The sequence below is a fragment of the Limulus polyphemus genome, unplaced genomic scaffold (genome assembly GCF_000517525.1).
Source record: "Limulus polyphemus unplaced genomic scaffold, Limulus_polyphemus-2.1.2 Scaffold206, whole genome shotgun sequence".
NCBI classification, from domain to species: domain Eukaryota; kingdom Metazoa; phylum Arthropoda; class Merostomata; order Xiphosura; family Limulidae; genus Limulus; species Limulus polyphemus.
The window spans coordinates 828,317-851,008 of NW_013665816.1; the positions used below are offsets into that span (position 1 = coordinate 828,317).

General features: G+C 32.3%; 1 protein-coding gene across 1 annotated transcript in view; it reads right to left on the minus strand.

Moving 5' to 3' along the window:
* The window catches only part of LOC106478382 (calcium-activated potassium channel slowpoke-like), a gene marked incomplete at its 5' end in the record, with an annotated part of 40,142 nt that extends 17,811 nt beyond the window's left edge, over positions 1-22,331 (minus strand). Inside the window, 4 exons of the mRNA XM_022381980.1 lie at positions 488-514; positions 4,908-4,982; positions 11,962-12,015; positions 22,255-22,331. Coding sequence (XP_022237688.1) covers positions 488-514; positions 4,908-4,982; positions 11,962-12,015; positions 22,255-22,331 — 233 coding nt within the window. The remainder of the gene's footprint in view (positions 1-487; positions 515-4,907; positions 4,983-11,961; positions 12,016-22,254) is intronic.
* Between the last annotated feature and the right edge of the window lie 361 nt (positions 22,332-22,692).

Genomic DNA, 22,692 nt, shown 5'->3' on the forward strand with positions numbered 1-22,692 from the left:
CACCGTCACATATAATGCCCCTATGGGGATTCGAACCCTCGACCCTCAGATTGCGAGTCGAGCGCCCTAACCACCTGGTCATGGCTTCCTTGTTTCATTATTTCTGTAATCAAACAGTAGTTGTAATTTTTAGGGAAAATATTTTTGAAACTACCAAATATGAGTATATTTTAATGCACCAAATTCAAAATAATTATGTAATTTTTTTACACAAACGACAAAACTGAAACATGAGGTTTAATGATGAAATATGTCTTTCGAAAATTAATCAAACAGTGGTTCTAACAAAACAGCTTCCTATTAAAAGTGTTAGACTTATTTTAGAACAGATAAATTTTTCTGTAAAAGCAGCCAACGTATTGGTAACATTACTTTAGAAGACAGAAGAAATTACCACAATGGCATTAGTAGATTGGTAGTTTGTAATGGAGCATGCGTCGTTATACGTTGAACATGTGCGAAAAACGGAAAACGTTCTAAAACTTACTTGTTCCTTGCTCCTTCGAGACATCGACTGTTTGCATGAAAGGAATGATTCGCACGAAAATTAATCTCAAATTGCATATATTTCAAATAAACAAAAGTCTTATTCTTATTGGATGTAGTAAAGTTAAAAAAACCTTTAAATTGATAATAAAATCAAAATGTTTCGAGAATAAGAAATTTAATGGTAAAACATAAAAACCAAACACTCATAAACACTAATGTAGAGAATAAATGGTTCAAGTTGACAAAAGAATCGTGAAACCTAGGTTTTGCAAATGTTTTCGCGCTCTTTACTGTAGGATTTCGCAATTAAAATACATTTATTATAAAGGATAGAATATTGGCGGCATTGAGCAGTGGAGTAAACTAGCATTGTTAAATCAGATCTCTAGTGAACCTAAACTACTTCTTTAGAAGTCCTTAGGGAATAATTAAGATGCAGTTTAAAATCGAGCTAATATATCAAATCTTAGATTAAATTTCAAATTCACAGGAAAAGATTGTTGGAGGGTTAAGAATAGTTAAAAATGTTCTAAACAACATGAATACTGTTATATTTTTTAGTCTTAAACTGAAACAATTGTCTTTAAACGTTTAAATTTATAGCAACGAAAACTATACATTTGAGTTTACAGTGTATGATTAACTTTAATAATGCACATTTAAACATTTACAAGAGTTGGTTTTGCAGAATGTTTGACCACAAATTTTCGGAAGGCAGACAATATCTTGAAATAACAGTTTATTTGTAGTTTTAAAGTAACAGCAAAATGTCTAATTAGTACTATATACGTTATAGAAGATTTCGATTCATTAAATAAACGAACAAAAACATGAAGTACTTGATGAAAAATAAATATCCAGACTTGGGATTACAACGAAAGTAAGTCAGTAATGTATATCTGTGTAACTATTTACAAATTCCGACTTCACTATAAACTTTATATGAGCTCCTTATTTTTTTGACTTTGATTATGTTCAGTCAAATAAGATATTCTAATAAAGATAAAACTATATAATCACAAAAATCTTGAATTATCTGAAATTTCAGAAATCATTTTATTTCTAAAGAGAAAAAAAAACATTAATACATGAAAGCATTAATTTTACGTATTAAGTTTTAAGTAGACAATTTTAAAAATAATATTTATGCTATATCTGCTAATTTTCTCACAAGACACAAATGTTTCAAGAAACAGAGAAGTACAATTTACTAACATATTTAATGTTGTGACTCAACAAATCTGAATTGACTATTTTAGCTTTTGAGTTACTGTGAGTAGTTTTGTAACTGTATAACTTTTCCTAATCTATAAGATTAGTAAATTCGTAAAATAATTGTGATACAGTTACAAAATCTATCAAGTAGGCTAGTTATTTGTACATTTTTACAACAAAAATGGATTTATTCTTTTCCAATACTTAATAATAGCACTGTTTACACGTAACTAGCATTTATACCGCGATTAATAGGTAAACTACATACGTACCTTAAATACCAGTGATTTTTTAAAGTGGAACCACTCTGACTCCCTAGAATCCGTTATTACGTCACAAGTCACGTGACTTCCAACAACCAATGAGCACCATTACCACGAAGTGCATGTATATTACTTATGTACGTTAGACAACAGTGAATTTCATGATGTCAGTGAACATCAAATCATAAAATTAAGGAAGAGTTTGTGAATTAAAAACAACCTGGGTGTGAGTTTATAGTTAGAAACAAGATAGATAATGTGCAGTGCGCACACAGTGAATGATAAGAAAAGCTTTAAGGAAAACTGATGCGAAACAAAGAGCAAATACCTATAAGCAAATCATAGCAAAATCTTTTTAAGTAATATAATCAGAACGACTTTATTTTATGTCTTTCAACATCTTAGTCTAAAAACAACGAAACAAGATATTACTTAAATGTAGAGGAAAAAACTAAACAAAACATAATTAAAATTTTAAACGCACCTGTTTTATGATTATTATTTTTGTTCCGTTAGGACTTACGTTATGTGAATGCAATAAGCGGGAAATTGTATATTCTCATTGCTTCTCTGCCTACATACACTTTGAATGTGAAAACAGGCTAATTAAGTTCTTCTGTTCCAGTACCTAATAAAGGAAGTATTTATATGTATGCATGTATAATAACAATGAGTTTCTTCTGTTTTAATGCTTAACAATGACTGTTTATGCGTGTCTGTTTATAGCAAGAATGATTTATTCTGTTACAATATTTAACAGTAGTACTATTTACATGTATGTATAATTATAGCGGACCTTTTCTCTTCTAATACTTAACAATAGGATTGTTTAAAGAACGTATTTATAACGTTCACTTTTTCTGTTTAAAGAACAGATTTATAACGTCGACTTTTTCTGTTTAAAGAACGTATTTATAACGTCACTTTTTCTGTTCCAGTATCTAACAACAAAACTATTTATGGTGTTTTGAGTTCGTTTTAGTTCACCATATAGTAACCTAAACTGCTTTAGGTATTTGAATAACGGTCAATCAAAGAATGCATTAGGCCTCTACGTCACATATTCTCTTTTCAATTTCACCTCTGATGAAAAAGAAAAAAAAACTTTAACATATTATACAATAAAACTATTTATCTATATGTTTATAACATAACAGCATTATTAAAGTTTTTCTTCATTACTCATTCAAGCCGTCTCCAGCCGTTATTAGTCTCAAAGTGGGTTCTTCGTCACCGAATTATCTATATATGTATTTATAGCAGGAATGAGTTTCTTCAGTTCCAACATACCGAACAATATGTTATTTATACGTATGCGTTTATGATAACATATATTTTTAGTTCAATATCCAATAACAGGAGTGTTTATAAAAGGAATATACTTTCTTCTCGATTATCTAATATTGGGATTGTTTATATGCATGTATTTATAAACAGGAATGGATTATTCTGCTTCAATACCCAACAATGGGACGGTTTATAAATATGTATTTGTAAAAACAATGGATTTATTCTGTTCCAAATTTAAAAATAGAAGAATTTTGATGTGTGTGGCTATTATAAAATAAATTTCTTCTCTTATAATACCTAACAAAAAACTGTTTATATGTAAGTATTTAAAAGAAGAATGAATAACTTCTGGTTCAGTACCTAACACTGGAACTGCTTATATGGATGTTTTATTAGAATAATGGATATATTCTGTCCTAATATATAACAATGGAAATTTTGTTATCTATATTGTTTATAAGAGAATGGATTTCTTGTTCCAATATCTAACAATGGAACTGTTTGTAGGAAGACCGTGTGTTTTCTTTTCCATTACCCAAAATTGGGTTATTCATATTCATGTAATTGTATGAAGAGTGGATTTCTTTGATCTCAGTGGATGATAATGGGGTTGTCTATATGTATGTATTTTGTAAGATGGATGTTTCTATATCTTCCAGAATACATAAAATGTATGCGTTTTTATGGCAACTTTCAATAATGGTCAACTATAATACCTAATAAAGGGATTATGTATTTAAATAAATTAAAAATGATACTTTTGACATTTACGTAATTAAGAGAAGTTTGCACTTCTGTTGCAGTATCTAATAGTAATAATGGGACTGTTTTCTATCTATCCTAACATTAGGAATATTTATAGGTATATACGTATCTACATCTTTAAAAATGATTTCTGTTCCAAAATTTTAGAAAAGTCAGTGTTTTATATATGAGCTTATAAGAAGGCTGGATGTTTCCTTTCCAATGTCCAATAATGGAACTGTTCACTTTTATTTATGTATTTGTAGTACGGATGAATTCTCTCCCAACATACATAATGATAGGACTGTTTTTATCTATGTGTATATTTATAAAGGGAATAGACTTCTTTTGTTTCAATATTTAATAATGGCACTGTTTATATATTTGTATGTATTTGTAACAACGATGGAGTTAATTCTTCTATTCCAGTATCTAGTAATGTGAATATTTATATGCAGTGTTTAAATTGGGTTTTTGAAAGAAGTGGAACACTGTTTTCAGATCCACTTTGTTGTAGCAGCGTGGTCCAATCAGAAGAAGAGAAACGCTAATGCCTTGGATCCCCAAGAGGTGGAACGCTGTTCCGGACCATTCAGCCCCAGTTAAATCCCTGTTTATATGTACAAATTTATAAAAGCAATGGGTTTCTGGTGTTTTACTCTCTAACAAAAAGGATTTTTTATAATAATTTTGTATTTCTTCTGTTCCAATAGCTAACACGAAAATAGAAATTTTGTATATGCATGTAATTGCCAAGAGAACACTAATTATCTGGCTTAACGATTGATCGGCGATAAGATTTGCTTTACGTATATGAAAGCACAAATTCCCTCCAATTACTGGTTCTAACACTAATTATAATTGAAACTGGAAAGAGTCGACTATATATAGAGAGATATATACTGCTACCTCGGAGTTTGACCCTCTTGGGTATTTCTGGCGGAGTAAATGTTGGAAAGGTGAAAGTTTGGTGAGAATCATCTGCAAGAGAACATAGAGAATCAGAGTGAAAAGTAGAGAGAAGATTCATGGGCTAAGATGCGACTCAATAGATACAAATGTGTAGGTGTAAATATTTACTCAACCAGCCGGCTTAACAAGTTACTATTGTAAGTCAATACTTAATGCTGTTATGAAACTCACCAGGGACGGACAATGTTTGGGTAGTTGCAAATATAAAAATATTTAAGTCAAAAGTCTCAGGCATAGAGTTTTGCTTTTCATGCAATAAATCTTGTTTTATTTAAAACATATAGCTTGATCGGTGAATAGAGTTAGCGGCTAAAAACTTTTAAATGTAATACTTCTGTGTTTGATTGAACAGAAAACTACAGAAACGTAAATTCTAACATACCTATTTATCGAATCACATCAAATGTAGCTTAATGCTTCAAGAAACAAGAGAAACGTAAAAGGTACAAGATCTATTTACCGGATTCTATCCTGTACGTATTTTTATAATTGTTACAAAACTGCCATGCAAGAACGTGTTGGCTATTTTAACAGAAAACAAGATCATATGATTTTTATTCGGATTTCAAAGTTCTTAAGCCTCATAATTTAAATTACGTTAACATGGCTACATAACGTTTCTACAACTATCCTTTCGAGCATTATCTTATTAGACAAAAATCCTTCGCGTCACATTAAATAGATTTAGAACGATATAATTTAACAGATATTTTTTTAAACAAATATGTTATGCTTTGCAAAATAATCTAGCATATTAGTTCGGCTAAAATATGATTAGCAGAATTTTCAGTATAATATCACGAGAAGTATATTATAAAAGAAAAAGAGTTCAATCGGGGGCAATATGATATTCTTATACAATTATTTAGTAAAGTATATGTGATTCCGATTACAATAATAACAGCAACCTAGTGAACTCAAATCGGGTGACGATCACATTTTCTAGCCAGCTTTCAAGTAGAGAGAAGAGTAAGTATTCATAAATCCAATACATTCAGAAATGTTGTTTATGATTAAAACAAACAAACATACAACACATTTTATTCCTATTAGCCTTAAGTTAATGTTTTGAATTTTATATCCCTCCTCAATGTAAGCAAGTATGGAAACAAGAGATAAAACTGTATAGGATTAACATAGAAAGCAGTTCAGTATTTACATTACAGAAGAGCATTGTGTTTTTTAAATTAGCAATTATGTTGATCTGACGCTTGTAAAAGGTTTTTAGTGGTATTTATGTTCAACAAAACACGTTGTTGTTAGACATAAGCTGTCTGCCTGAAAAACAAGTTAACTCTTTAATCGCTGTAGTTTTTTTTTTTGTTCATATCCGAAAACTCTTCTAAGGCTTCTTGTTCAAGCTCAGTTGTCGCTATAGTGACGATTGTTTTTGAAAATAGTATTGACGTGGTTAAGATTCACAGAAATTGAAGTCAAACAAAAATAATTGTTCTTACTAGTGTTTTGATGGAAATCTTTATCGTTTCAGTGTTTTTCAGTTTTACATTAGTTTGACTTTAGCCAGTACTTGTACAACGTACGAGAAACATGTGGAAACGCTGGAGGAGCGCCCTCTGGGTTAACTGCTGGTTTGGTGTGAAAAACGGAATAAGATGATCAGTAAAACTCAGGAAAACAAGCTTCTGATAAAACATAAAATAGAAACAAAGGATGCAATATGTGATGGAGACAAAGTAGACCATTGACAGTAGGATGTAACTGTCTTTGTGCAGCTGTGCAAGAAGAGCAGGAACATGCACTAGCAACGCAAGTTCTGGTGTAATATAACACAACATCTACATACACATTTACTTCAGTTTATTTGAGAATTGTTGTTTCAAAAGGTTATTTTTTCCGTGAAGCTTTGTAACAAAATTTTCAATACACATACATACACACACATTTATATATTCTTCAAGCAAAATTTGAAATGAGGAAAGTTATTTCGTAAAATAAATTAGGATTTATAACACCTTTAACTTATTATTCAGTTTATTTATTATATCTTCTCTGATAAACTATTCAAAAAGCTTCTGCATTAAAAATGATAAAATGGAAATTAAATAATCGGCACCAGTGCTAATACCGTCAAGATTTATTAATTTTCTCTTGTGAAAAATGTATTTTTTTTGTTGGAGATAGATATTTACTGAGATCTCCATACATAAGATGAAACTTCTTGTTATAGATACAAAAAGTCAACAACAGTGTTCCTTTTGAGAGTCCAACCATGCACTAGGCTCTTGTACAGTAACAACTCGACAAACTGTAGCGAGAAGTTACATCACAGTTTGTCGAGTTGTCACCGTACAAGAGCTTAGTGCATGGTTGGACTCAATTTTACAAACAAACACACTAACAACAACAAAAAAACGAGTTGATTATTGTAAAATTGAACAAACTTCAAATTAAGATATATATCTTCAAATATAGTATTTTTTCTTCTACAGCAATTTCTGGCTCATTGTGCGACCAAAGAACAAGGGATTATAAAATGGGAATTTTGTCTACAAGTGACGTCCCCCCTAAAAATTACTATACAAATTGTTGTACCTGTAATGGAACTGTTATATGGTACATTTTCACAAATAAACTTGTCTATTGACACATTTTTATATTGCTATGTGTATCGAATCCTATGAAGACCCAATTTTGTTCAATTAAGTTAATTATTCCTATTTTACTTTTTTACTGTGATCGCCACCTTTAAAAGATATCAATCTACAGTACGTTGTTTATGATTATGAAATGTGATGGATGTTAACAGACGATATTGTTCAAATATGGCTGTTGCTATTTTGTCCTAAAAAATAATTTTTATGTTATATTTTGTCATATTTTGAATTGTTTATTTTTTATGATGCATATGTACAAAATGCAAAAAGGAACCGCTGACCAAATCTAAATTAAAGTTATACAAACCTATGCATCTTACACAGTAGAACCAATCGCGTGGTTACCCATTAGAAATTACATTATCCAATGAAACAGTGAGACAATTTTGTAGCTATGGGACCACTTACTGAATGGCTTATAAGGTTCATACTGAAGTAATACTAGCGAGATATCATTTAGTCTTGCTGATGGAATACAGATTTATCGTATGTCATGTAAAGCGTAATGAACAAAACTAAGCCTTTAAAAAGAGAAGAAAGCTCTCGCCGGAGACGGTGTAATTTGTACCAACACTACCAAATACCGTTTGACTGATGATCTTCCTCCAGACGACAATGAAATTCAGCTAACTTTTGTATCACCTGAAAGACGAACCCAAGTATTTGTTATGTATGATATCGCAATTCTTACTGGATTACGGTATTGCAAAATCCATTTGCAGGACAGAAAACAGTGACAGGTAATAAATGCAAAAATGAAAGACTACACCAACTGTAATATAATGGATATGGCTGATTTGTTTGGACAACAGAGGTGCAGTAGCAGAAAGATCAGGTGGAATAGGCCTTAGTTATACAATCTAATTGAATGTTTTAATCTGACTGGATTGACCAAGCCTCTGTTTCATTACCTATTTTCCAGAATTCCCTCTCTGAGGAAGACGCATGTAAGATCTATGCGAACCTGCTGGACGTTCTAGTTGTTAAACTCTGTATTGGATTATCCAACAGAACTCTGTTAATAGTTCTGTTTTTGGAAAATGCATTTGATGTAACGAGAGTCATACACTCGACTCGTTCTGCTTTTGTAGAAGGGAACATAAATGTTGCTCTCCTAGGGTTAGATGGCCCCCAAAGTGTCAAGTATGCATGCTAGAGGCTAAGTTACAGCATGCATAAATAGCTGCCACTTGCCAAAGGAATGATGGTTGTATCCACTGATGTGCTGAATGTGCAGCAGTTATTCATCACATATTACATAATTATGTTGGAAACATTCGCACATTAATACAATCACATTTTGTGGCTGTTTTGAAAAAAGAATTAGGGATGTACTATATTTCTATAATGAACTGGGCTTGACAACCCAGATGCCATTCCTTCTGCAAATAAAGGTTTGATCAATATCCTACAGAATGAGACAGTCTTTCAAGACCTTTCACTGGGCAAGATATTTTTTTAACATCCAGGTTCCTTTTATAGCAGATTAAGTGATGGCTGTCAGTGATCTTTGCAAACGTCATTAGTTTGCTCTGATACAAAACACAAAAGCTAATTTTGCTACCACACAATCCATGGTCGAACGGATGAAACAACTCTATCAGATTGTGGAGTCCAATAGTTTAGGAGGTGAGAAAAGATTGAAGTAGGCTATACACTTTGAGCTTTCCATTGTGTGGAGAATGGCTGTAGTAACTGACTCTGAGCGTATTACACCAGCTGAACCAGGCTTTATGATATCATCTGAAGATGGACTATATGATGTGTGGGTTTCAGTGAAAGGGATGATCTTCTCCGTGGAAAGATTCAGAAAAGTTGGCTTTCTCTGGATTTAGCATGATAGTTATAGAAACATCTATATTCTAGCTTGGTATTTCCTGTGTTGCACAAGCGCAAGATTAGTGGAGTGCTATGCACAAATAGGATTAAAAGTGTGGTTTCTGAAACCCAAACAGCACTCTGAACCGTATTCACAAGATCAACTCCCAATGCATCGAGTAATGACTAAAGCTGAAATGTGAAAAACTAGTGTACATAGCATGCTAAATGTCATGGTATGTGAAATATGAGATTTTTATGGGTGAGTTAGGGACAAAATTAAAAGCAATTTCCTGGTCATTCAACATTTGTGGGATATGGCGAACACACAAAATTTAAAGAAATTCGAAGAGTATACAAAATTCTCATTTTACAAGCCCTTGTTATTTAATACAAAATTTCCTTACTATTTCACATTTTTTATACTACTCAATGAAGGCTACAAAAATATTATTCTGACAAATTAAAAACAGCAACCATAAGCACAATATTACTACTCTGCCCATTGGGCATTAAAAAGTATTAATGTATTCCTCTTAAAGGATAAAAAAATTCACTATCCTACCTCTCGCGTAAATTAAAAGAATTATGGTGCTGTCCTTTGGAGGATACAAATAAATATTATTCTATCAACTAAATGACACACTAGAGGCCATAAAGTATCACGACTTTGCCTCTTGGAGCAAAATAAAGTGTCATTGCTTGAATAATACGAGATATTATTACCATGCTCATTGGAGAATACACAACACTTTTAATCTACCTATTAAGAAATACAAAATATTACTGCCTTACCGACTGCAAAATACTGCGACTGGCTACTTTATTAAAACATCCACTAATATCGGATTGGAAAAGATTTAGCTTTGGCATCAAGGAAGATTACAGAGGATTACAGTGGCAAAGGTAACGTTCAAGTTCATTTCAAAGATGTTCAGTTGGTTCGAGATCTAGTGATTGTGCTCGTCACATGAGGTTAGTTAAGTCACTGAGTTGTTCTTTGAACCCATTTCTACAAGTTTAAGCATAGCAGATTGTTGCATTATTTTTGGAAGGATCTTTGCCTACAATGACGTAAAGAAGCATTGATGGATGAATGGACGTGATTGACAACAAGTTTTAGGTTCAGACTTTGCTATTCGCCATTTTAAAGAAATCAAATGACTCTATTAAAGCATTCTATAAACCATTTTATCACCCCCAGTAGTTTAATTGAGTGCTGGAACAGAATAATCGAGGTCATATGTCTCGTGGTTTTCTCAGTACCTTTTACTCTGCATTCACCACAAAGATGACAAACAACTTCCTAGAGCACATCACATACATGAAAACATTGTCTCCAATTTGTACTCCAATAAAGCTGTGTTTACTCATCTGCGTCTAAGATAAGCGTTTTTTATACTGGTGTTAGGTAAGAAATGAAAGTTTTTGATATGTTCTCGGCATCGTATGGGAATTGAACCACGACCACCGTTTAAGGAATTGGTCAATTAGGATGGAGTCTCATCAAAGAATTAATCAATTAGGATGGAGTCTGATATCTGTTGCACTTTACAAGCATGTTTAATCATCTTTACCCTTGGGTAGTCACCTGCAATTGTAGGTCAGAGTTTTCTTGAGGCAGACTTATTTCTATTTTCATGGCACTCAATGACACACCCTTTTTATTGTTGGAAATATCTTCTTATCCATTGTCTTGTATGGTAACTGTGGTACCTCAATAAGTGGTTAGTCAACGTGGAGTGCATTTTTTTTTTGCTGCATGCTGGTTTGGTTTTTTGTTAAGCGCAAAGCTACACAATGGGCTATATGGGCTCTGCCCACCACGGGTATCGAAACCCGGATTCTAGCGTTGTAAGTCCGCAGACATACCGCTGTGCCACTGGGGGGCCTGCTTATTGAGGGACACAAATTATTTTTTTTTCCTGTTTATTGACTAGTTTTTAAAATTATTTTCAGTCTGTGTTTATATATTATAAACTATTTAATGTCTCTACATTTTGTATCTATGGCAAAGTTACTAAGGTTATTTGTCGTTGTCTCTAATTTTAAACTACTGATCAGAAGGAATATAGCTAGTCAACAGCGTACTACCATCCACGCTAAATAATGGATTGTCACTTTTATAACGCACCCATACTTTAAGTGCGGTGAATATTTTGCAGTATTGCATGGATTAGTCTGACAAATGACTCTGTGCGTTAAAACAATGTTTTTATCACGGAACATTTTCAATGAAATTGAGTATAATCTTATTTTTCCTTACGCAAGTGATATATAATACTCCAATGCTCAATTCTATTCATTTCTTCCGAATATATAATCAATTTACCACAGTATAACGAACATAAACTTTACATATAACTATCTATATGCTGGCATTCAACATTTTGAAATCTTTATTCATCACAGCAGCATTAAGTTCCCTCGTAAAGTTAAGTAAGTTAAAAAAAATCGGCCATAGCACTGGTGCCAACAAGAGTGTTAACACTAGTTTAGTAACGTTTTAGTAGATTACTCTCTTGAATTTGGACAGAAAGAAACGTGAAACATACTTGCCCTACCAACGACTTGAACTGCTATAACACCTTTCCTAAAAAGAGCCACTGCTGCACATGGGATCAGAAACAAAATCAGATTAGTGCATGGCGAGGTGCAAGTTTCACATGTTTCTTCTACATCTGATGCATGCAATGGGAGACTTGCATTGAGGGTGTGTCCTAGAAACCGGGGAGGTGGGGTGGGTGGGTGACACCATAACATGCAACCACACGGGATACTGAATAAGATGTTGCTACATCACCACAAAGAAATTCAAAATGTTTAAATGGGCAAATACTGAAATCTTTATTTCACTATTTATTTACTACTCTCCACAATGTCCACACACACACACACACATATATATATATATTATAACGTGTTCCAACAACCTGGAAATTAATTATTAATCTCTTTCGGTAAGTGCCTTGATACAAAAACAGAACTTGTGAAACATTACAAACAATGACCACAAGTTATTTTTCAAAACCACATACAGATTTCTATCCTGACTTTTGTTTTAAATGAAACATAAAATTAGACAAATTATGAAGCTGGTTTTACACCTTACAAATGACTTATTCTAGTATTTTTATGTAAATATATAATTAAGAGTAGTTAATTAAAAGCAAATATCCCAGTGAAAATTCTACAACTTTTTTATTTCGGATAATCCCAGCCTCGATGAGATGGCTAGCTAAATGTGTTTCTACTATGAACTTTATATAACGCGAAAGATAAACAATTTTCGTAATGTAACGTTTAAATTCACAAGAAGTACCGAACAAATTTATTTAAAGAAGCCAGTCCAAAGCAGGACGAACCAAGAGTTTTATTTCAAATCAAAAATGTGGAGCGTGTGTGTAATTTTGCTGCTTTTATAACCAGCATCTTTCAAGCAACACCTTCTCGAATATTTTTCTTGTATAACCGTTTTAATAGGAACAATATAGAATTTGTTATTTTTACTTTTTCCTATATTAAAAAAACAAAACAAGAATAGTTAGAACAATTACGTCTAACAGCAGTTTTTGAAAAACGATTTTATCTTGCAACTGAAAGCATTTTTACTAACGGATCACACAAGAGTCCAGTAAATTAACTATATCGTTATAAGAACATTTTGTTTTTCGTAAGTGAGGGAAAAGTGTATCGAATGGACCTTCTAGAATGTCTAAACAATGAAGAAAATTTGGTAAAAGCCGGTAGCGTGATGTTCTTTCTATGGTTAAACGAATTGGATTGCGATTATAAATATACGCTTCTTAACCTATTTATTCTTCAAGTTTTATTCTTCTTGAATCGATTGAATAATTTAATAGAATAGTAAATGTTCTGTAAGTTATCCTGTAAGTGAAGTATGATTTATTTATCCTAGTCGTGTGATATCTTTGAATGAAATGTTGGAAATATTTTCGTTCTCTAAACCCCCTTCCCCTAAATTTGGAATAATTCAAAGCCAATGCGGAAAATGTTTAAACAATGTGTGCTGGTGTGATTATTATTCTACAAAGTATCAAGGAATGAGCTTTAAATTACAAAGTAAAATAAAGAAAGAAATAGGGAATTAAATGAATACTGAACCAGAAAAAGGATATCGTTCAATCACAGTACGTATCTAAGCTACGCTAAAAACATTTTTCATGCATAAAATCCATTTACAATAAAAATAAAAGGGAAACGTAAACTTGCTAATTTTATCATTTGGAATTACAATATAAAGGCAGAAAAAGGTAAAAAGTTTTAGGAAAAACCTGAAATACTAAGCTTAAATAATTTATTTTTATTTATTACAGTTACTAATTAAACGTTTGTCTTGAAAATAATATCATTGATATTGATTTTCACTGTAGAAAATAATATTCGGTTCCCTAATTTTATTTTCAAAAACCACTCTAAAATAACAGAGAAAATTAAATTACGTAATATTAGTAATACTAAAGTGAATCACGCAAAATGAGTTGGTAACCTAGCGGCTATATAGCTATGCGATAGGTTTTCTTAGGTTAAACTTTTTAATTGAAAATAAACACAAGCATCTAATCATCGTACCTTAACAATAAAACTATTTAATGGTGAGAGAAAACATGATTGTTCGTTCATGTATTCATCACAATTAAAAACAATAAAATCCTTTTCAACAAAGTAGAATTAGATATACAGACCCCAACATGTATACAATAACAAAGAGAACATGACTATTAAATGTGAAAGAAGATAACGAAACCCATTTTCATATAAACCTGCAAATAAATAAATTTTCATGTAATTTTTTGTTTGTAGATGTGAGATAATTTTTATAATAACAAAGCTAAGACTACTTTTTGATTTGTAAATACCAAGTAAGAATTATTATATGAAAACATAATTTTATTATTATATTTTTTCGGTAATGTTTATAAGCGACTAACATGTTTTAACGTTTTGCTCACACTTTGTTTGCAGTTAAGCATAAAGTTACACAAAGGGCTATCTGTGCTCTGCCCACCACGGGTTTCGAAACCCGGTTTCTAGCGTTGTAAGTCTGCAGACGTACCGCTGTGCCACTGGGGGGCTTTGCTCACAGAAATTTTAAGTTAAAGCACCACAAACGAAGTATAAAATACTACAAATTATCACAAACTAAATAAGACACAAAACATATATATAAAATCTGAGCAAATATGCTTTATTGCCTTCAGAGAAGTATTTCACAGTAAGAAAGCTTTTCGTATTGAGAATAAGAAAAGCTAACTTTACTAATGTTTTCATCTATATATACAATACAGGTAATGGAAATAAATTTAATAAACTAATTGGAGAATTTCATCTTATCACACTTATATTTGTGGTACTTTGCGATATTTAGTAGGGAAAGGGAAAACGTACAGTAGTTATAAAGCTTTACTAATATGTTTGAGTTAATCTGTTGATCTTTAATAATATCTGAAAGCCGTTACTAAACTTTAGGTGTGTAATAATTAAAATTAAGGTTGATCAATTGAACAAATAATGGAGAAGACGCCCAAAACACGGCTAGGCAGTCCACAAGTTAAACAATAGATTAAGGATTCAACTACAACAATAAAAAAGGTAGGCAATGGTAACTGAGCTTAAGTAAAGTAATGAGCCTGAACTCATGGATAAACAATAATAATTCTTTATTTTACAAATCACAGTCAGAATTTCTGGTGTAGGATCAACGATATGAACAACTGTAATACAAAATGGCAAAATAAGAGAGTGAACTGCTATATTGAATGGTGAAATAAGAGAACTTTGAAAACAAAGATTAAAAAAAACAAATATGGATAAGTAGTGAACAGAAGATAAAATTTCAGGAAATGAGAAATTATGGAAAAATATACTGATGAAACAAACTTAATATTCAATGACTATTTGCACATAGAGAAGACGTTAAATTGCACACAAAAAGTCACGTCACAACTCTACCAATGTGACGATAGACTCTTTCAGACAAGTGAAACAACAAATAACTAATCAGAATGTTCCATTTTACAAGAGTTGCCAATACTTTTACTCTTCAAGTATATGGCTAAAAAAAAAGCAAGAATCGCCATATTTGTTCACTTACTGTATATTGTTATATATCAATTATTAACTGTGCGAGCCTGATAATTCACAGGTATCATATGTGTTTGTACCCTCACATTATTAACATGGGCATCCGCAGAAATTTTTCCCGGCGAGGGGGCAAAGCAGTGTGAAATTGTGAATTGAATAAAAAAATCGTATACATATGCTGAATGAATAAAGAAAGAATTATGTTCCTCATTTTCCAGTGCCCCCTCTTGCTCCCCCCCCCCTGCGTCCGCCCATGATCATTCACTATTGGTGGGGTCCACATACCGATCGTATTTAGTAATTTAATTATTTTACCTGTTACACACCCAGCTTAAATAGATAACCCAGAAAGTAGATAAAATCCCTTCTTTGCTATATACAACACATAGGGCACCCCAGCAGTAATTAGAGGGATTAATTGCAATATCAATAATATTTTTTTGCTTAATTTTTGTTTTGTGATTCATAAGGTGTTAAGAACCCTGTCACCAACATCATGGACCCATAGGCAAAAAGGTGTATAAATAGTTCAGAAAAATGTGTTCAAAAACCAACGCAGTCTGAATTTCATCAGGAATTCTAGAGTCAAAACTTTATTTCATGCCATTTTACCTCGAAAAGCAATCTGCTTTGACCCTTTCTGGACCAACGGACACCTTTTGGGCATCGGGTGCACACCCGCATATCAAATTTTAATATTTAAATTAAAATAATAATTCTAACTTTATTTAAAACATTTTTACTTTAAAATATTTTAGAAATAACATCTTGTCATATTGTAACATTTACTTCGTGTAATTGGAAAACAAAAATGTCAAATATAAATTTCTGCATAATCCCAAGGAACTTCACTTGTAAAGATTGCACTTATACATTTTTTTTGTAGAATTTTTCTGCCCATCCCAAAGCATACACTTATAATTGATAAGATAGATTTGTTTCTTACCCGATTTTTCTACTCTTTCTCTGATTTTATTATTAGGCCCCTGTTCCCACCCTTTTATGACCTCATAGCATATAGGCAAAAAGACTACTAATTGTAGATCAGCTTTGAAAATATCTACAGACAAAGTTTAAATACCACTAGACGTAGCATATTATAAACTACTTAAACATATTCATTGGCTATAAATTGATTTCAACAAAAAATATTGTTAGCAAACATTTTGTTACCGAGATTGACCTGACGCCATTTTGAAAGGCCAGGTTTTAGGTGAATGATAAATCTTCGTCAGATTATATTAAGATTTATACCCGGAAGTAGTAACTATTTCAATCAGCAAAATAAAGTATAAAATGAGATATTCTAATAAAAACCACTCAAATTGAGATTGACTGGATACGTAAAATGGAATTTTCTAATTAACAATGAAAAAAATTAAATTCTAAGACAAAACGAATTATTTCTAACATTTTTTCAAAAACGTATCTCACAACAAGTTTTTGGGAATTTCACGAGATGAAAAAAGACAGGAAAACTAATCAGATTATAAGAATTTTTGAAAGTGGAAACTGCATACTATTTAGTTTGTTTTGAATTTCGCGCAAAGCTACACGATCGCTACCTGCGCTAGCCGTCCCTCATTTAGCAGTGTAAGACTAGAGGGAAGGGAGCTAGTCATGGTTATTCGTTTACCAACGAATAGTGTGACTAACCGTCACATTATAACGCCCCCACGGCTGAAAGGATAAGCATGTTTGGTGTGACGGGGATTCGAAACCGCGACCCTCAGATTGCGAATCTAGCGCCCTAACTACCTGACCATGCCGGACCTATACTATTTAGTAAGCTCGTCCTAAGTTTTATTCAATTTAGTAAAGTATTTTCATTGTGAGAAGAAAAAATCATGGGATATTACTGACATCCTCCAGTCTAGAAAGGGGTTAATTATTTACTTCAGTAATATTCTAGCTGTAACATGTTTATATTCAGTCATAATATCGAGGAGGTCTATAATATCACTTTGGATATTCAAGTAGTAACTCCTTATCATGTGGCTCATCACATGAAAAGTATGTTCAGACACCATTCCCATTGCAGATCATGATGGAAGCTGCTTAAAAGTGGCTGGTAGATTATGGAACCTGAATGGCATAATTCTGAATTAACCAAATATGATATCTAATATGTTGAACCAATGGGGGTCCTTCAAAGTATCCAGATATTCGTCTGTATCGAGAAATGGAAATGTGTTAGTGTGCATTACCATATTGATCTACGTGAAGTTTACACGTAACATTAACATCCCTTCTTTCTTTTTCACAATGATTACTGATGATGCCCATGTTCTATTTGGTGGCAGTATAATTCTTCCAGCAACTCATGGATATCTTTCTGATATTATTCCATGATACTGTTAGTGCAACCATCCAATCATAGCCTTAGATGATCTGAAAACCATTTTTTCGTTTTCAGATGTGGAATAATTGGGATAACACTTGATGTAGCTTCTTTCTCATACACCATGCCTATTATTGAATAAAACAGTTTTTAGTTCTCTGTTCATAGTTATACTTCATAACTACATGTTTTATTTGGGGTGATATCTTTCTAGCAAGTGCAGCTTGCTAATTCACATATAGTTCCATCACTCCATTCGCAGGTGTTTGCCGGTAAAACATTTTTCTTCATTTAATTCAAGACCCAATTAGTGGATTAGGTGAACTACTAATTTATTCCTCTTGCTATACTATAATAGTCCACTTTTCATAATATTTGAGTTGTTAGCAATTAATGTTTGACCACAGAGCTGGAACTCTCCTGTGTTCAAGGTCATTATTGCATATAATATATGCACTATATTCATCCGTAGGATAGCTATACTCGAGACAAGACTAGCTGTAACTATTTCAGTTTGACAAGATATCATCAGTTAGTGATTAGAATTAGGTGATATGCGCTACTAACCATGACGACAATATTCCTTCAACTTTATCAACTAGAATGGCGCCAGTGGTTACTGGCCTAAGTGGCTGAAGCACGGCATGGTATAACAATTTTGGCAGCTCCTGTACTCAGCAGAAAACTCTACGTAGCTTCTGTTTATTTGTACAGGTATTTGTACTCATGCCAGTACTTATAGAATTCCCCTCCAACGAATTTAATATAGAATAGCTAATTCCCTCTTCCTGGTTAATGGTTATATCTAACCAAAGATCAACTAGTTTAAATTGCCTAGTCTGACATTTCTCATAGCTTAATTATGACCTTCTTGATCTTATACAATTAAATGACGTTAGTCACGTGACAACAATGCAGACAGTGTTGCATCTGATATTTTGATGGGCTCAAAATGGTGGTCATACTAGGATTCTCTTGCACAAGAAGTTCAAGAGATGTGATAGCTATGTACTCCTGTAGCTGTGACTGTACCAGTCTTGAGTGAGCTGTAGTATGTTAGCAGTTAAATCTGCCTTGGATCTTCTTTTTCAAGGAGTAAGTCCCTCGGGGAGTTTTGCAATAGACAATTTTATGCAGCAACCACTGCCACCTTTTCCAACTCTGGTCCTTATCCAAAGTTTCTACTTTGATTCTCAGTACTACAGGCACTACCTCTGTTTAGAATATGAATTTCTTTGGCATATAAGTTATTTCATGGGTGCTCACATAGCAGACATTCAGTGAATTCATCCCCCAGGATAAATTTCGGTCTGATGCAGCCATACTTTGATTAGCCCATTTGCATAATCAGCCAGGTTTTCAGTAGAATCACACTTATGAGAATTAAATTTGAATTGAAGCTCTTTGATGATATTTCCAAAGTCTTCGAGATGTTTTGCAACATCAAAGACTAGACCATCAATTACCCACAGGAAATCTATGTTGCTTAATTCCATGCAGTTACTTGTATAAATCGCCTGATAAATCTTTCCTGGTTCTCTTTGGTTGCACCTCTAAATGTCAGCAGAATAATATCTTTTTCTCCTACTCCACACCAAGGATAGTGAAACTTGTTGAATATTATATTCCTAGTTCTATGTTCTTGTATGTCTAGTGAATATGAGAGGGTAGGACCATAACTCTTGGTATTTAAATTCATTAGAACATGAGTGTTAGGCTGTGCCTGTGTGCTATTTGATGCCAGTTGCTTCTAGAAATGCACCCTCACCAGCATTTTTTTTTATCGTATGCCTTTGGAGATTGTCTGTAATTCCAAGCTTTTAGTTCATTCTATGGCAGCTCTCTCCCAAATAATACAACATTAAATGTCCACTCAGACACCTTAGCCTTTTTCAGATTAAGTTCTATCTGTGGAAGCAGGCAGATAGTTTAGTTAACATGTGTAGGTGAGGGAATAACGTACGTTAGATACTGATGGCCGAGGTGTTATTGTTTTACCTTTCTACGTGGTTTCAAAATGTTTCTAACATCTGAATGTAATCTAGAATTTGGTTACTTCTCCTCCATGCCAACATGCTTTGGGTGGCAAACTCTCTGTGAAAGTTTGGCTAAAGAAGCTGAAGTGCTAAATAGTCTAATTTTCAAGTTAGCAAGTGAAAGCTGAACAGTTTGAGCACCTGTAACACAAGATAGTAATACAAGACAATGACTATTGCAATAGGTGGTGAAATAACAGCTCTTTAAACCAAAAAAATAATAAAAAAGGCAACCGCGAATTAATGGTGACGAAAAAAATAGATGAAGGAGCTCAGACATCATGGCAAACTTACTGATGAAATAGGTATGGGATTCAACTATATATGCGTTAGCAACACTGATTAGCTAAAGAAAATTATGATGTTATATCTGGAAGACTGAAACCACAATTATTCTAGTCCTAAAGACAAAAAAACATACTATAGCACCAGAGATGGTACAAAGAAAGAAAGACAGCTACCAATAAGAGTGTCTGGTGCATTGTAACAGTTCCCACAACAAGCAGGAGGCATTTATCCAGAAGGAATACTCCCTCTATATGTAAAAAGGAGCACTGGCACAGAAGATAAAACTAAATTATATTTTCCTTACTCAATATTTTTTTTTATTTCAGAAGTGTATGTAGCTGATACTAAATGTAGAATTATAATGTGAAAACAAAACATATATACATACACCAAGGTGTTTGTTCTCTTTCTCATTTCAGAAGTGGATGTACATAATGTTGAATGTAGAATGATAATGTGAAAACAAAACATATATTCATACACCAAGGTGTTTGCTCTTTAAGTTACTGGTACTATAGTTGAAACAAAAAAAAAAAGGTACAACAATTTGGATTCAAAATAAATCCAAATCCATGTTTATTATTTTATTCAATTTATAAAATAGTAGAATATAACAGTCAACATAAACTTATTTTAAACGACAATTAAACACGTTGCTAGGTATGAGTTCACTAACAACAATGCAGAAAAACAAACTATCATTATTGTCAATGAAAAACTTGTAGTAACATATTTTGTAAAATTCGTATTGTACTCCATTTAGAAACAATTTATGTAAAAAATAACCTAATTTTCTGATTCTATGTTAAAAAAACAGTGAAATATTTACTTCTTTCAATACTAAAATTGATTTTTTTTTTCTAATGTGCAAAATATCATAATGAGACATTATATTTTTATAATGTTAATTAACATACAAATATCAGCATCCCTACTTCTACTACTACTTTTACAATTTATCTGCTTGTTGTTAAGCACAAAACTACACAATGGTTTATCTGTGCTTAGATATTTATTGCTAAGCTACTGGGGAATTCCACTTTTACAAAAATAATCAGGCATGTCACGAAAACAAAAAGCTACAAAAGCATTCGCTGTTTCACATGATTCAGAAATGTTCGCTAGATAAAAAGAGTATATATAAACATCTGAAAGCAGGCAATCAGGCAGCAAACATTCCAGACACAGAAACAGCAGCAGCTAAGCCTAAAAACATGATAAGCTAGTTGTAAAAAGCAACGTGCAAAAGCTGGGATTAGAAACATCCATAGAAGGTTATAATCAGAAATTATAATGTATTTGATTCTTTTTTTATCTTTCCTATATCAATGGGAACTTATGGACAAGTAAAATTATGATTTCTAAATAAATGCGAAAGGAAAATAAAAGTATATTTTTATTTGTCTGTAGGTGTATCGATATTATGGTAGAAAACGGTCAAATTACTGTATCTTTATTTCTATCAGTGAATCTTACTATTCATTACACTATTATTAGACTAGTGAATTTTAATTATTGGCATGTTTAAAGGTTTTAGATACTGCTAAAATTAAAAAAAAAACATGATTTATTTTACATTAACAAACTATAACATAATTCAAAATTAACTAACGTAAATTGTATCAAAATTTACAAACTTAAAGTTTCCTTTCTAATAAATACTTCAGCTTACTTTTCCCTGAATCTAAATCTAATCAGTAACTACTATCCAACTAAAAACATATGCCAAATAAAATGTTGCTGGTCATTTTATCTACCTGAATTATTAAAACTTAAAGTATAGGATTCCAACTATCTCCGCCTTAGGTTCAATATATTTTGTACAAAAATTTGCACCACTCAGTCATCCGTCATTGCCTTGATATATGCATTTTTTTATTTCTATTATAAAGCTTCATTATATAATTAATTCTAAACCTTTATGCCCAAAACAAACAAACAGAATGTGAAATTACTTTTGATAAACACTTTGCTTATTTAATTAATATTAAAATTATGGATAAATTTTCAAAAATGACCTTAATATCTTAAAAATCTTCAATTGAACTCTTCCACTTTTACTTTGTTTTAGTACTTACAATTCTTGCACTTGCATTTTTTAATAAGTTTTTCATCTTTGACGTCCTCGTGGCAGTTTTTGCAATAATACCACGCCCTGCAAGTAAACTCGGAAATGAAACATCAAAAGGTACATCGACTTTTCTATGAATGGATTCATTACGATACAACACTTAATGATGCAAACAAACATGAAGAATCATGCAATAGAAAAAAACAAAAAACAATGACAGATAATTCTAGTATTAGCTCCAATAGCGCTTTCAAGTGTTCTTAATCCTGATATCATCACACTGATATAAATTTGAATAAAATGAAACGTTTCTTATTAAACTTATGTCACGTTTTAGGTGACAGTAAATGGGATATAAGAAATGACCAGGGCCACGTTACAGTGAGCTAACCTGTTTTCCGTTAACATGAACGGTGGTGAGTGTAATAATGGAACTGTTATAAAA